Source organism: Grampus griseus, assembly GCF_964374135.1.
Source record: "Grampus griseus genome assembly, chromosome: 14".
Classification (NCBI taxonomy): Eukaryota; Metazoa; Chordata; class Mammalia; order Artiodactyla; family Delphinidae; genus Grampus; species Grampus griseus.
This window is the reverse complement of record NC_139008.1, coordinates 38,146,803-38,161,995: the sequence shown is the minus strand read 5'-3', so window position 1 is coordinate 38,161,995 and position 15,193 is coordinate 38,146,803. Positions and strand designations below refer to the sequence as shown.

Genomic DNA, 15,193 nt, shown 5'->3' with positions numbered 1-15,193 from the left:
CTACTAAAGCCGCGTGCCTAGAGCCCGTGCTCTGCAACAAGAGAAGCCACCGCAGTGAGAAGCCCGTGCACCGCAACGAAGAGTAGCCCCCGCTCACCGCAACTAGAGAAAGCCCGCGTGCAGCAACGAAGACCCAAAGCAGCCAAAAATAAATTTATTAAAAAAAATAATCCTATGACCTCATTACCCAACAAAAGAAAAAGATTGGGGCAATTCACATTATCTTTGATAGATTAAAAGAATTGGCACAATTTTGGATGAATAGCCAGTAATGTGGAGGGCACTGTGCACAGAAAAGGATGTGATAAAAATGAACCAGGACAGACCTACGAAGTCAGACCTCAGGGCTTTCCACACTGTACACAGTCATGTCTGGGTGCACACTCAGAGGCTGCTAGGAAATCAAGAGTCAGAAGCTATACTAAAGTGAAATGGTATGTCGTCTGGGTTTTGCCTCAAAATAATATAGGAGAAGTTAACCGTGGTGGGGGGGGGAGGGAAGGGGTGCTATAAGACCAAGTGCAAGGAGATGGGGTTCCTAGTGAAATTCTCATAATAAAAAGGAAATTCACTGAACAGTGTGTAAGAGACCAATCTGGCACAGAATAGCTTCTCCGAGCAAGTGTTCCCAGCCCTGAGGCCTCCTTCTTGGCGTTCACGGTCTACCCCCAGCAACTGGCTTTGCTCAAGAGAGGCCCCAGGTGACAACCCATTGCTCCATGACTGCAGAGACCCTGGGACTGATCGCCATTGTATGCTTGAGACTAAAACTTAAAAATAGTAACTCGGGGGCTTCCCTGGTGGCACAGTGGTTGAGAGTCCGCCTGCCGATGCAGGGGACACGGGTTCGTGCCCCGGTCCGGGAAGATCCCACATGCCACGGAGCGGCTGGGCCCGTGAGCCATGGCCGCTGAGCCTGCGCGTCCGGAGCCTGTGCTCCGCAACGGGAGAGGCCACAACAGTAAGAGGCCCGTGTACCGCAAAAAAAAAAAAAAGTAGTAACTCAAACTACAGAGGTCTGGAGAGCAACGTCCCCCAACTCTCCCTGGGCTTCAGCTCAGAGGTGGGCCCACCTGCCCATCCACAACCTGGCTTTCCATCCCTCCAGCCGTGGGAGGTGTGACCACAGGCCTTCTTCCTCTCTCCCGCCGCAGCCAGTGCCCCGTCCCCGGGCGAGGCAGGAATGGCAGGAACCTACCCATGGCACTGCAGACACCCCATGTTAAACCCCACGCATGGAGCCTAGCTGGGAGCTGCCGTGACTTCACCCACCCAAAAAATTCATACTGCAGGAGCACGTGCCCCCTTGAAGACATCAGGTGACACTTTGTCCTGAAAATTGATGACAACATCCTGGTTGGTCCTTTCCCTGAGGCCACCCACGGTGATTACAGATGTAGCAGGATGGGTGGAGAGTGGGGTCTCTGTCACCAGGAGAGCCAGACGTGACACAGCAAAATGGGGGAGGCGTGCCCCTCCTTACGCCAGCTTTGTCTGCACGGTTTCTCTTTTTCGTGGTAAAATACACATAACATAGCATTGACCATCTTACCACTGTTAAGCATACAATCCAGCAGTATTAAATACATTGACAGCTATGCAGCCATCACTACCATCATCTCCAGAACTTTCTCATCTTCCCAAACTGAAACTCTGTCCTATTAAACACTAACTCCCCACCCTCCGCGAGTCCCTGACACCCACCCTTCCATTCTCTGTCTCTATGAATTTGACAGCTGCAGGGACCTCATATAAGCAGGATCAAACAGGATCCCACTGTATGGGGTGGGGGGCATCCCACTGTATGGCTGCTCATCGCAGCATGTAGAATCTTGGTTCCCCAACCAGGGATCAAACCCTCACCCCCTGCAGTGGAAGTGAGGAGTCTTAACCACTGGACCGCCAGGGAAGTCCCAGGATTTGTCCTTTGTGTCTAGCTTATTTCACTGAGCATAATGTCTTTGCTGTGGACTGTGTGTCCCCCCAAAATCCGAATGTTCAAGCCCTAACCTCCAATGTGACTGTATCTAGAGAGCGGGCCTTTAAGGTGACAGTTAAATGAGGTCATAAGAGGGGGTTCTGATCCGATAGGTCTGGTGTCCTTATAAGAGGAAGGGACTCCAGGGATGCACAGGCACAGAGGAAAGGATGTGCAGGCACATAGCAAGACGCCAGCCACTGGCACCACACCTGCCTACACTTTGATCTTGGATGTCCAGCCTCCAGAACTGTGAGAAAATAAATTTCCAGTATGTTAGCCAGCCAGTCTAGTGTTTTGTTATGGCAGCCTGAGCTAACACAGTCTTCAGGGTTGATCCATGTTGTAGCATGTGATGGAATTTCCTTCCTTTTTATGGCTGAATAATATTCCACTGTATGGATGGACCACATTATGCTCATCCATTCATCCGCCAATGGGCACTTGGGTTGCTCACACCTTCTGGCTTCATGAATAATGCTGCTGTGAAAATGGGTGTACAAATACCTCTTCGAGATACTGCTTGCAATTCATTTGGGTATATACCCAGAAATGGGATTGCTGGATCATAAGGTAATTCTATTTTTAATTTTTCAAGGAAACACCATACTGTTTTCCACAGCGGCTGCACCATTTTACATTCTTACCAGCAATGCAAAAAAGCTTCAATTTCTCTACATCATTGCCAACACCTGTTATTCTTTGTTTTGTTTTTTTAATAGCAGCTGTCCCCTAATGGGCATGAAGTGGTACCTCATGGTGGTTTTGGTTTGCATGTTCCTAGAGACCACTGGTATTGAGCATCTTTTCATGTGCTTGTGGGCTATTTGTGTATCTTCTTTGGAGAAATGTCTACTCAAGTCCTTGGCCCATTTTTTTTTTTTTTTTTTTTTTTTTTGCGGTACGCGGGCCTCTCACTGTTGCGGCGTCTCCTGTTGAGGAGCACAGGCTCCGGATGCGCAGGCTCAACGGCCATGGCTCATGGGCCCAGCCGCTCCGCGGCATGTGGGATCTTCCCGGACCGGGGCACGAACCCGTGTCCCCTGCATCAGCAGGCGGACTCTCAACCCCGGCGCCACCAGGGAAGCCCCCTTTGCCCATTTTTTAATCAGGTTGCTTGTTTTGTTGATGTTGAGTTGTAGGAGTTCTTTCTATGTTCTGAATATTAATCCCTTATCAGATAAATAATTTGCAGATATTTTTCCCATTCCATGAGCTGTCTTTTCACTGTTTGTTGACAGTGTCCTTTGATGCACGAAAGTTTTTAATTTCAATGAAGTCTCATTTATCTATTTTCTCTTCTGTTGCCTATGCTTTTGGTGTCACATCCATGAAATTGTTGCCAATCCCAAAGTCAGGAAGCTTTCCCATCTGCCTGTCTTTGAGTAGCAGAGACACACTCGTGTGCTAGGGTAAGCTTGGGGTGACCTGGGGACTCATCAGACTGACAACTTGGAAAGCCCGCCTGTTCGCTGAGAACTGAGTCCCCCAATTGCTCTGCTCTCACGGGGTGACACCACTGGCTGCCTCTCAGAGCGGGACAGAGCGAGTCCTGGAGGGCTGGGGTCTGCGCACCGCGGACACTGTCTCCATGGTCTCGGAGCCTGGATTCTGCAGCGATGGGCGGCTACAGCACGGAGCTGCTTTCCTCGGCAGGAACCACCGAGTGCCGCCCAGCAAGCAGGGGGTGTCTAAGAAAGGGGCCCCCTGGGAAGGAAGACGGACACTGGGGAGTGGGCTGGGCTAACCAGCGAACTGAACCGCCTCAGTTTATCAAGGAAAACACCACACGCCCTGTGTTCCCCACTCTGACCCAATGATCGAAGGCCCAGAAACAAGAGCTGCTGCTGAGGCCCAGGGACATGGGGTCCTGCGGCCGCCTCAGAGGAGATGGGAGGTCCCAGGGACAGGTGGCCAGAATTCTCCTCCAGCCAGAGCGGACGGCGCCCACATGCAGGGAAGGGGTGCCTGGAGCAGCATCTGAGCACCATTCACCCGAGAGAGCCACCAGGCTGGCCTCATAGCCACGGCGTCCACTGGGCATTCCAGCCGACCCTTCAAACAGAGCGGGAACTTCAGGGGTCCCAGGGGAAATGCTGGGACCAGTGAACCTGGCCTAGGGGCCCTCTGGCTTTCCAACCGGGCCTGGCTTTGGGACAGGATGGAGGGGGTCTCTGAGTGCAGGTGAGTGCTGGCTGGTAGATGAACTTGGCCAGTCTACTCACAGCGCCCAAGGGGGAGGGCAGCTCGCACACTGGGAACCTCCCAGCCATCTTGGGCTCCCCCGCCGTGAGCCCCACTCCTTTCCAGGCCCTCCCTCCTCAGCCCTGAGACTGCGGTCACGTACCCTGTTGGTTACACTACTGTTAACATTTCATGTTTCAGATTCTTAATGAACAACTTCTCGATTTCAATCTCTTAAAAAAAAAGAAAAAAGACAAGATAACTGGGTTGTATTTTTACTTTCAACCACCCTGCTGATTTCAAAAATGTGCTTCAGAAGCTTCTAATGGAAAAATAGTGCCTGAACATCTTGCCCTGAAAAATCCCCCAGGAGGTACCTTCAGGGCACTAAGAAAACCAGAAGAAAAGGAACTGTGAGGGCCTGTCCACTTGGGAATTTAAAATAAAGCTCAGAGCAGAGACAGGTGACAAGCCGCCAGAAAGAGTGAGTGCTCGCTGCGCATCCTGCCAAGCCCAGGCCTTCCGGAGCATGTAAAGCTCCCTCTGCCTTTTACAGTGATAGGAAAACAAGCATCCTTGTGTCCAGAGAAAAAAACCTGTTTCTCAAACAACTTGGTTTACCAAGCGTACAGGAAGCTATGTCGCACAGAACAGAGAGAAAGGGCCTGACTTAGCAGAAGCCTGGGGGCGGGGGCGGGGGGGGGCACGGCGGGAAGCCCCCATGTAGCCTCCCTTGGAGGAGAAAGAATGCATTGATCACTAGTTTCTGATCACTAGTTCTCTCAGAGGTGAAAACAACTCCAGACTGTGACCCGAGAGAGGGAGACCAAGCCAGGCTCACCCTGGATGCTGCCATGGGCTCAACTGTGCCCCCAAAACTCAAATGTTGGGGTCCTGACCCCCAGCACCTCTGAACGGGACCTGCTTAGAGTCAGGGTCTTTACTGAGGGAATCAAGTTAAGACAAGGTTGATGGGGGGGGTCCTGATCAATAGCACTGATGTCCTGATGGAAAAGGGACCACTGGAGACAGACACAGACACAGAGGGAAGACGGCGCCTGCAGGCCAAGAACGGAGGTCCCCAAAAGGAACCAACCTTGCTGACACCCTTGTCTCCGACTTCGGGCTCCAGACGGAATCACTGCGTGTTGTTTAAGCCTCGGTCTGTGGAGCTTTGTCACGGCTGCCCCGGGGACGCTCACACAGAAGGGCCACGAAGGGCACCTCTTATTTCCCCGTGGGGGAAACTTTAAGAGGTTTTGGTTCTGTTGTTTCCAAGGTACGGCACACTTTTTAAAACATTAAAACAAAGGACACATGGAACAGATGACTTTAAGAAGAATATAAGAATGTAGCTGTTTTATAAATGGATGTTAACCAGGTCACGGCGTGAGTCAGGGGTAAGTGACGGGCTACACAGGCAGCAGTCTAGTCGCAAAGAGAACGTGAAATCTCGCCTCGGGTAGTACCTGCTTACTGTCCTGCTCGCTGGCCTTCTGGCTGCCTTCAGCAGGTGAATCTCTCCGCTTTGCCTGCAACAGAAAAAGCACTGGCTGTTGGAAGAAAAAGCAGCTGATTAAAAACACACAGAGACCTAAGCTTTGCTCGGAAGGCAGAAAAGGCTGAGGACTAGGACTTTCCTGGCGGCGCAGTGGTTAAGAATCCACCTGCCAATGCAGGGGACACGGGTTCGAGCCCTGGTCCAGGAAGATCCCACGTGCCGCGGAGCAACTAAGCCCGTGTGCCACAACTACTGAGTCTGCTCTCTAGAAGCCTGTGCACCTAGAGCCTGTGCTCCTCAACAAGAAAAGCCACCATAGTGAGAAGCCTGCGCACCACAACAAAGACCCAACATAGCCCCAAATAAACAAACAAATAAAGGGGGGAAAAGAAAAAGAAAAGGCCAAGGACTGAAGTCCATGAAACAGAAAGGCTTTCAAATCTGCTGCCTCTGCATCAGTTTTCTTGGATTCCAGTTCCTACACCTGATGTGGATCTCTGCGCTCCTTGCCGGTCCGTGTGAAGGCAGGTGAGAGCTCCCTGAACCCACAACGGCGAACCCCAAAAAAAGCCTCCCAGGCAGGGCTGCATCTCCAGAGCCGGGAAAGTCGTGGGAAGTCCAACACCTGAGACAAATGATTTCCTGGAAGGCTATTCTCTGCCCTCACCCTTTCTGCCTGGAGACAGCCTATAAATTTCCCTTCATAAAGGCGATCCCTTCCCTCCCAAGAGGAAGGGAACAGCTTAACCACCTGAGAACGCTAATCACCCAAAGGACTGCAGGAGGCTGAGCCTCACAACAAACTCACTAAAATAACCCTCATCCTCCCTTACTTCCCCCATATCTTTACCTTCCCAAATTTAGTTCCCTGTAAGCAGAAACCCTTTTTGTCTTGTCACTTCTCCACAATTTATTGCTCTTTGTTAAAAGGGTAGATAAGCCCCCAGGTCTAGCCTCCAAATGAATAAGAAATAAACATTTTCTCCAGTTAATTTGCCTTTGGTCAGTTTAATTTGTGGGACCCCAGACACTAAACCTAAATGGATAGAGGGAACAGTTTTGGTTTTTTTTTTAAATTTATTTATTTATTTTTGGCTGTGTTGGGTCTTCGTTGCTGCGCACAGGCTTTTCTCTACTTGCGGCGAGCATGGGCTCCTCTTCGTTGCAGTGTGCGGGCTTCGCACTGCGGTGGCTTCTCTTGTTGCAGAGCACGGGCTCTAGGCGCTCGGGGTTCAGTAGTTGTGGCTCGTGGGCTCTGGAGCGCAGGCTCAGTAGTTGTGGCGCACAGGCTTAGGTGCTCCGCAGCATGTGGGATCTTCCCAGACCAGGGCTCAAATCCGTGTCCCCTGCATTGGCAGGCGAATTCTTAACCACTGCGCCACCAGGGAAGCCCGAGGGAATAGTTTTTTCCTCTCTCTCGCATGTAAAAATCCTGACTCCCATGAGCCACCTTCTGGGGAAACTGCACGAGGATGGCTTTGCATGCAGAGCTCAGGACCTGTACTCTCAGGTCAAACATAAGCATGAAAACTGCACCAAGGGACTTTCCTGGTGGTGCAGTGGTTAAGAATCTGTCTGCCAATGCAGGGGACATGGGTTCAATCCATGGTCCAGGAAGATCCCATATGCCACAGAGCAACTAAGCCCGTGTGCCATGACTACTGAGCCTGCACTCTAGAGCCCGCGAGCCACAACTACTGAGCCCACGCGCCACAACCACTGAAGCCCATGCACCCTAGAGCCCACGTGATGCAACTACTGAAGCCCACGCGCTCTAGGGCCTGCATGCCACAACTACCGAAGCCCATATGCCTAGAGCCCGTGCTCCACAAGAGAAGCTACCTCAATGAGAAGCCTGCGCACCACAATGAAAAGTGCCCCCCCTCACCACAACTAGAGAAAGCCCACGCACAGCAACGAAGACCCAACACAGCCAAAAACAAAAACAAAAAACAAAACAAAAAAACGTTCTTTAGATCTGAGTGTTATTCTGATTTTTGTGCCTAATCTTATGTTAAGTGAACTTGAACTTGTGGCGGTGGCTTAGGTCATCCCTTCCTTCCTTGTTTGATTTCTGGATTTGTAGAAGGACCCAGAAGACTCACAGAAGGCAGAGAAGAAGCCATGTTCACACAGGCCCTGACTGGGGCCCCTTCCTCCTGCCTGATGCCCAACACCCAGCTCAACTCTGAGCCCGTCCTGGTTTCTCTGGTTTCCTTGCATTCTTTTCACCCAGAAGTGACCCCCCTACACACCCCAATTTGGTTGTTGGCCTCCGAAGGCCTTGACCAGAGACCTGAGACCCTCGCTCTAAGGAGAAGCTACATTGTGAAGAAACCAGGTTGCCCTGAAACAGCTCTGCTCGCCTTCAGGATAAAGTCCCAGAGCTCCTGCGTGGGGCCTTGTCCCCGTCCAGGGGCCCTTCGACTCTTCCCTGGGCCTGCACCTGTGCTGGGCGGGGAGGGGAGCTCATGCTCTGCAATGTCAGCAACCCACCATCACACAGGAGCTTTCAGGTGTGCTGAGCAGGCACCTAGCTGTGCGTGAATGTTCTGGAACGGGGCAAGAGGGCGGCCGGTGAGAGCAGCTTGCCCCGGATAGAGCACAGAGTTCTTTCACTTACGTTCAGTTCTGCTGTCAAAGTTGACTGAGATTCAGGAAAATGGGGAAGGGAAGCTGTCCTCTATTCCTCACCCCCAATTTAAACGAAAATGGTTCGTTTGGGACAGTGAGACCCATGCTGAGGTCCGAGCTTCTCCAAACACCCCAATCGACGTATTCCCTTAGGGTCACGACCAAACCACATGCCCCTGAACCCATGCCCAGAGGCGGCCCGAGTTGACCCCAGCGCCTCAGATCCCACATGATTCTTGGATGCTCAAAATCTATTTGAGCATGTGCTGAAAATGTCAGACAGGAGGACGAGCCAGTTCCCAGTTCCAATGTTGTGGTCCTCCAGGGGAAGACTGGATGTTTCACATTGAAACACTTTGCTTGAATCTTTTTAACGGAAACTTTGTAATAGGGAAGAACAAATCTGACTCCATATTGGATTGTTTCTTTTGCTTTAACCTTTGTATTCTATTGCTTTTGCTACAAGTTAATCACTAAAAGAATGTTGCCTATAGCCTGAAATACACAGGATAGCCCATTCTCAAAGTTCTGACCTTTAAAGGTTTATCACTTTTCCATTCATATAGAGATAAAAAGTTGCAAAACAGAGCATAACATTTATCTTGTTGGAGGTTTATAGGAACGTGACCAGACCTATGCAGACAGCTTTGAGAACAAAGGATTCCAAGAAGTTCGCAACAACTAACCATACGCCCTCTCCTTTTAGTACAAAAGAAGCCTAAATTCTAACTGGGTTCTTTGGGACACTAGTCCACTGTCCTCCTGGTCTGCTGGCTTTCCGGATAAAGTTGCTATTCCTTGCCCCAACAACTCATCTTTCGACTTACTGGCCTGTCATGCGGTGAGCAGTACAACGGACTCGGTAACTTCTTGGAGGATTTTAACTTCTCCCTCAATTTCCAGTCCTGGCCTTAGGCCCACCTGAATGAGTTCTGTCTCACATAAGGACGAGCAGAGGTGGTGGCCACACGAGGCGCTGCTGTTCATTCTGAAACGGTTACACTGACACACTCGAGTCCCACCTCAGGGTAACTGAGGACCTGTGAGGTGGGCGAATCCAGGTGCACCCTGCCTAAAGCAGCTGTGGGGCTGGAAGCCTGACCCGGGGAGCAGGGTGGGCATCACCCAGGAGAGCAGCCCAGCTCCCTGCCTCACCAAAGGAACTCAGCTGCGTCTGCAGCCAGACATGAGACGCAGCACGCAGAAACGTTGTGCTAAAGTCACAGCTGGTGAAGAGGAAACACTCCTCTGTGACACTCGCTACCTGGAGACAGCGCAGACCCCCACAGACTGAGGGCTGTTCCACGAGACACAGCTGCACCTCAGACGCCAATCTAAGTCCCAAGTTGTCACCTGTGCGCCTGACCAACCAGCTGTAAACCAGGGTTTCCATGACCCCCTCCTTGGGTTCCATCTACAATGGAACCCAAGCCATTGTACTATAGCTCACAGAACTCCAGGAAACATGTAACTATGTTTACTGGCTCATTATGTAATAGAGGATGTGATAAAGGACACAGATGCACAGCCAGGTGAAGACGCACTCCGGGCAAGGTCCGGAGGGGTCCCAAGTGCAGGAGCTTCTGTCCCCGTGGAGCTGGGGTGCACCACCCTCCCGCACATGGATGTGTTCCCCAACCTGGATGCTCTCCAAACCTCATACTTTAGAGATTTTTATGGAGGGTCATCACGTGGGCACGATCCACTATTGACTCAATCTCCAGCCCCTTCCCCCTCCCCAGAGGATGGGGGTAGGGCTGAAAGTTCCAGGCTTCTAATCACACCTGGTCTTTCTTGTGACCAGCCCCATCCAGGAGCCCACCAAGAGTCACCTCACTGGAACAAAAGAATTATGAGGGTCTTGGAGTCCTGTGTGAGGAGCCAGGGGGAGAAGAGACCAATATACATATTTTCTATTATTTCACAATGTGTTTCTGTTGAGAGATGCCAGCAGGTCACATGATGTGGCCAGTTCTGGACACAGTGAGGAGAGGGTGCCGGCAGCGGGAGCCAACGCACAGCTACGTGGGCCCCACAGCCGGAAGCAAGCAGTGGGGAAGCCGCTTCCCTCTCCCCGGTCGTAGAGGAGGGATTCAAACCCAAGACAGACTCCTCAAACCCAGGACCACATCTACAGGTGATGAGACTCCAGGCATCTCTCCCCCACCAGGGTGAAGTATGCATACTGAGGTTCATGGTTTGTCTGTTCACCCAGACTCTCTCTACACTGAAAAGGAAGCAGCGGGAACACCCACTGTGCACAAGGCTGGATTCGGGACTTGTGACAATCCTCACAAACAAATATACTCAGGATGGAGGGGGCAACCAGTAGAGAATGAGAACCTCGCCCCCCCAACCCCACCCCCCGCCACCTGCCCCAAGCACAATGCCCTCCCCTGCACGATCTTCCCGTTCAGACCTGGCAGGGCTGCCGGGCGCTCCCTGCGGGGCTGCTGCAACAGGAGACCTGAGAGAGACAAAACCAGGGCTCCCGCTCAGCCAAAGTCGCCCAACACACAGCTGGAGCCCAGCACCGTGCAGGAAGATGGTGTTGCCAGGCCTGCCCTGAGGCTGTCTACGTCCTGGGCCCGAAAGTCAGAGCCAGCCCCAAACAGGATGCTTCATTACTTTTTTTAGTTTTTTAAAAAATCGCGGCAAAATTCACACAAGAGTAATTTTTAAAAAGTGAAGGATTCAGTGGCATTTGGCACATTTACGATGTTGTGCGAACCCCACCTTTATCCAGTTCCACGTTTCCATCTGCAAAGGAACCCTCCCCACTGAGCCCTCACTGCCATCCCTTCCCCAGCCCTGGCACCCACTATGTGTTCTAGCACGGTGACTTTTAAGTTGCAAAATAATTAACAAAAGACAAAGGATGCCCTGAGAGTCTGCAGGGGTGGGCGCACTGTTCTGGCACCGCCCAGCAGCCGGAGGCGCCTCCTGCAGGGTCCCAGCTTCCCCGTCCAAACACCCTGGTTGTTGCTTCTTCAGGTACAAGCCACACCGAGGATCCATCCACCCTGGCTCTCAGTGGGAGCCAAGCCAGTGGCCCTCTGACCACCACCTGAAACCATGACTGTCACACCCCCTGGGAGCCACCAAGAAGGTGAGGAGGGGACTAGCTTCTGCCTCTGCCAAGCACCGGCTCTGCTACTGGAAGAGAGTGGCAGTCCCGAATGCTCCTCCGTGCTGAAGGAGCAGTGATGAACTGTGTGCCTGGCAGGGCTCCTCTAAGCAAACCCCACCTCAGCTGTCCTCACCTTTCCTGTCCTTCTGTTTTTTCAGAAAAGCACCAAGTGGAAAGAAAGACAGGATGGGGAAACACCTGAGTTTTCTTCAGTTTCCTTCCTAGAACCAATCCCAGGCGGCCACCTCCTCAGTGACACCAACACGACAGATAAAAACGCGTGCGAGGAAGAGGATCATCCTCAGAGACGTAAGGCAGAGCCAAGGAGCCCACAACCATGCCCACGACCATGCCACAGTGACGGACGGGACGCAGGATGGAGCCCCCCATTGTCCCCTCCACCTGCACGGGCACAAGGGTCCTAACCCACAAGGCCCCCCATCTCTCACTGCACAACTCTCACTGAGACGCCTGGGTCTGCCCTCACACCTCGTTGGGGACCCGCCTCTCCTGCCCTTCAGGGATCCCCATGGACTCGGGGCCCCTCTTCACACTCAGCCAGAGACCGCGCCTCGCACATGGCCAATATGTGCGTGTCTGGCAAAAGGCAAGGCCAGGCAAGTACACCCGGGCCAGGACTCAGCCAGGATTCTTCTAGACTCTTCTATAAGGAGCCGCCAACCCTGCAGGCAGGCCGCCTCCAACCATGTCACCCAGAGATCACATCCATCCGTGTACCTAATGCTGGATTCAAACCAAACAGCAGAGCGGGCACCCTCCTCGGGACGCCGTCCACTTACGTGTCCGGGCTGCCCGCTGGGGGCCACGGGGCCGCTGGTGGAGGTGAGGTCTCGGCAGCCCCAGTCGCTGGCCATTCCAAGACTCTCTGCCGAGAAAGGGGGTGGCAGGCTTTGAGTGGCTGCTGGCTGAGACTTTGGTTAAAAAGACCCCACAGATCAGGGAGAGCAAGCGTGCGCTAGTCTCTAACGGGTCGGCCAGAGCCGCTGTGAGCCGAGCCGACCGCATGGGACCCTGGCGTCTTCCAGAGCAAATCATGAACAACTCCAACAGCAGAAAGTAATGGAAAATTTCAACAGGAAAAGCCACCCTCCCCATTAAAATAAAAAATAGTAAAAGCAGAATTTGCAACTATGCTCATAAGAACAGGAATCCCAAATCAAAAAGCTTTAAGAGGAAGCTCTCGGGAACCCCGGGGAAGGGCCGTGTCTATGCATTTCCCGTCACCGACATGGTTTCTGCCTTTGGGGACTTTATGGGCTCACCTGGCCAAAATTACTACACTCATGGCCCTGGGGTGTCCAGAGGCAGGGCCATGCTGAACCCCATGAAGCCCAGAGCCCTGCCGACCCTCCCAGCCGCCCCCGACCGAGGCTGAGCCCTGCCTGCTCCGGGTGCACCAAGGTACTCACTCTCCACGTGCGCAAAAGCACAGAAGGGGCCCCGAGGGCAGTGCCCAGTCTGTCGCATGTCGTTGCACTTGGTAGACTTGTAGATCTAGGAAATGAAAATAAAACAGCAAATAGAGAGGCTGGACTGGAAACCTGTTTCCGTGGGAGGCCCAGAGCTGGCTGGGCCTGGCCTCCTCCTTCCAGCTGGAGGCCCAGAGCTGGTAATCACAAGGGGGTATCCTGAAAAAGAAGGATGTGGACACCGCACCCCTCGTCCCCACTCCTCCCAGCAGTCCCAGGACGCCCTGTCTGCGCAGGGCCAGTCAGCCTGGGAAACCGTGTGGGCCTGAGGCTGCTCCTGCAGCACCTGTCCTTGAAATCACATATCAGGTCAGCTTGTCCACTTGGCACTTCCTGAAAGATACACCTGGTTCAGTGCCTGGTATACAGCAGGTGGGCAAGAAATGCCTGTTAAGTGACCACGTGCGTCCACTCCATGGCCAGACCCAAGGCTGCTTCACTTGGGTGTGGCCCCGCAGCACAGCCTGCCCAGAAGGGACAGCGGCCTCTAGGCCCCAGACACCCTCATGGGTGCTGCCACCCGCCCCCTTCCCTGCCCGAAACACTGCTCGTTCCCTGTGGCTCTTTGACCATCCCCTGAGCACCTGCACTGAAATTTTAAGGGTCACCAACAGAAGCAATTTCAAAAGGTCTCCAATTCAGAACTCCAAATATCAGGAATCTAAGTGTTGTTTTATGCACGCTTTGAAGCACTGAATCTCTAGACAGAAGAAACTTTTAAGAAATGAAACACCACAGCCTTTCAGACCAGGAGCCCACCCCTCCCTGGAGCCCAGGTGCCCCAGTGGGCACAGCTGGGCGCTCCTTCACCGCAGAGCCTGCTCCCAGACTGGCCCTGATCCTCCTGGTCCCAGTGCTCTGATGCTCTCCCATTGGTCCAGGGGCTTTGTGTGCTTGTTCGTTTTTAACACAAATCCGAGTGTGCAGCAAAGGGTTAACTCCATGGCTTCCCTGTCCATACCCGCATGCCCCAAAGGAAGGACTGGCTTTGATGGGCTCAGGGAGGTGATGTCTGAGTCCCTGGAATGTCCTGCCTGGTCGGGTCTCTGTTTACCTAGGGCCCTGGGCCATGCCACATGGTGACTTAAGGTGGGCCTGGGCCACGCAGCATTGGCTCAGCCTCTGCAGGGGCCAGAGACTGAGGTTAGCCACGTCTGCTGACCGACCCCCAGTAAAAACCCTAGATGCCAAGGCTTGGGTGACTTCCCAGCTGGCAGCACTGTGAGTATGGCCACAAATACGGCCACACACGGTGGCTAGGAGAAGGACACACCGTCCACAGTGCGTGCCTGGTCTCCCCAGGACCCGCCCCTGTGGCCTTGATCCTTTGCTGATTTTAATCGCATTCTTTCCGTGTAAAGAACCATAGGTGCTCAGCCCTGCGAGTCCTTTGAGCCCGTCCCTGGACCGAGGGTGCTCCCGTACCTCGGGGTGGAACTGCTGCTCTGTGCGCGAGTGGCAGTACTGACAGCTGTCCCCGCTCTCGCACCTGGAGGGCTCGCCCCACTCGTCACCGTGCTTCACGCTGGGGCAGGGGGTGGACCTGGGGGACAAGGAGGAGTCAGCGGAGGATGGATGTCCTCCCCACATGCCCTGGGGCGTCAGGCTGTCCGCACAGTGCTGAGCACACGTGCACCACCAGGGGACATGGGTGCCAGCCCCGGAAGCACTGGCCCCTTCCTCACCAGGACAGGCAAAAAAAAAAAGCAGGGCAGGGATTTCCCTGGCCGTCCAGTGGTTAGGACTCTGCGCTTCCACTGCAGGGGGCGTGGGTTCGATCCCTGGTCAGGGAACTAAGATTCCACATGCCGCAGAGGGCGGCCAAAAAATAAATAAATAAATAAATAAAAAGGAGTGCAGGTGCCTGGTGGAACCCAGAAGGCATTCAGGAGCCCGTTTTCATTTTCCACAAAATGTGAAGTGAGTGAGTCAGAGCCACCGATGCCACTGTGACAAGCACCTCGGAGACGCAGCCAGGCCTCCTGTAGCAGGAGGAGACCAGGCCCAGCCCCCGCCCAGCCCACCAGGGGACCACACTCTGTCTCCCCGTGAAACTATTTCAAAATTGAACCTGAGACTTTGGTCCTACAATATGAAAACCCTACCCAATACCCTCTATTCTTCAGGTACTTCCTGACAGCTTTATTGTATTGGATTTATTTAAAAAATTATCATTTGTGGGAAATAAAACTTTTATTTTTTACGATTTTCCATCCCTTTGATACACAGTAAATTCACTTCACCTTCTCAAGATGACATCGGGTAACTAAAAGCCA

At 53.0% G+C, this 15,193-nt stretch overlaps 1 protein-coding gene across 1 annotated transcript in view; it reads right to left on the bottom strand.

Annotated features, from left to right (window-relative positions):
• The window catches only part of UNKL (unk like zinc finger), a gene marked incomplete at its 3' end in the record, with an annotated part of 42,775 nt that overhangs the window by 11,080 nt on the left and 16,502 nt on the right, over positions 1–15,193 (bottom strand). Inside the window, exons 6-9 of the mRNA XM_082669592.1 lie at positions 14,343–14,460; positions 12,858–12,942; positions 12,228–12,313; positions 5,632–5,694 (exon numbers count right to left, since the gene is read on the bottom strand). Coding sequence (XP_082525718.1) covers positions 5,632–5,694; positions 12,228–12,313; positions 12,858–12,942; positions 14,343–14,460 — 352 coding nt within the window. The remainder of the gene's footprint in view (positions 1–5,631; positions 5,695–12,227; positions 12,314–12,857; positions 12,943–14,342; positions 14,461–15,193) is intronic.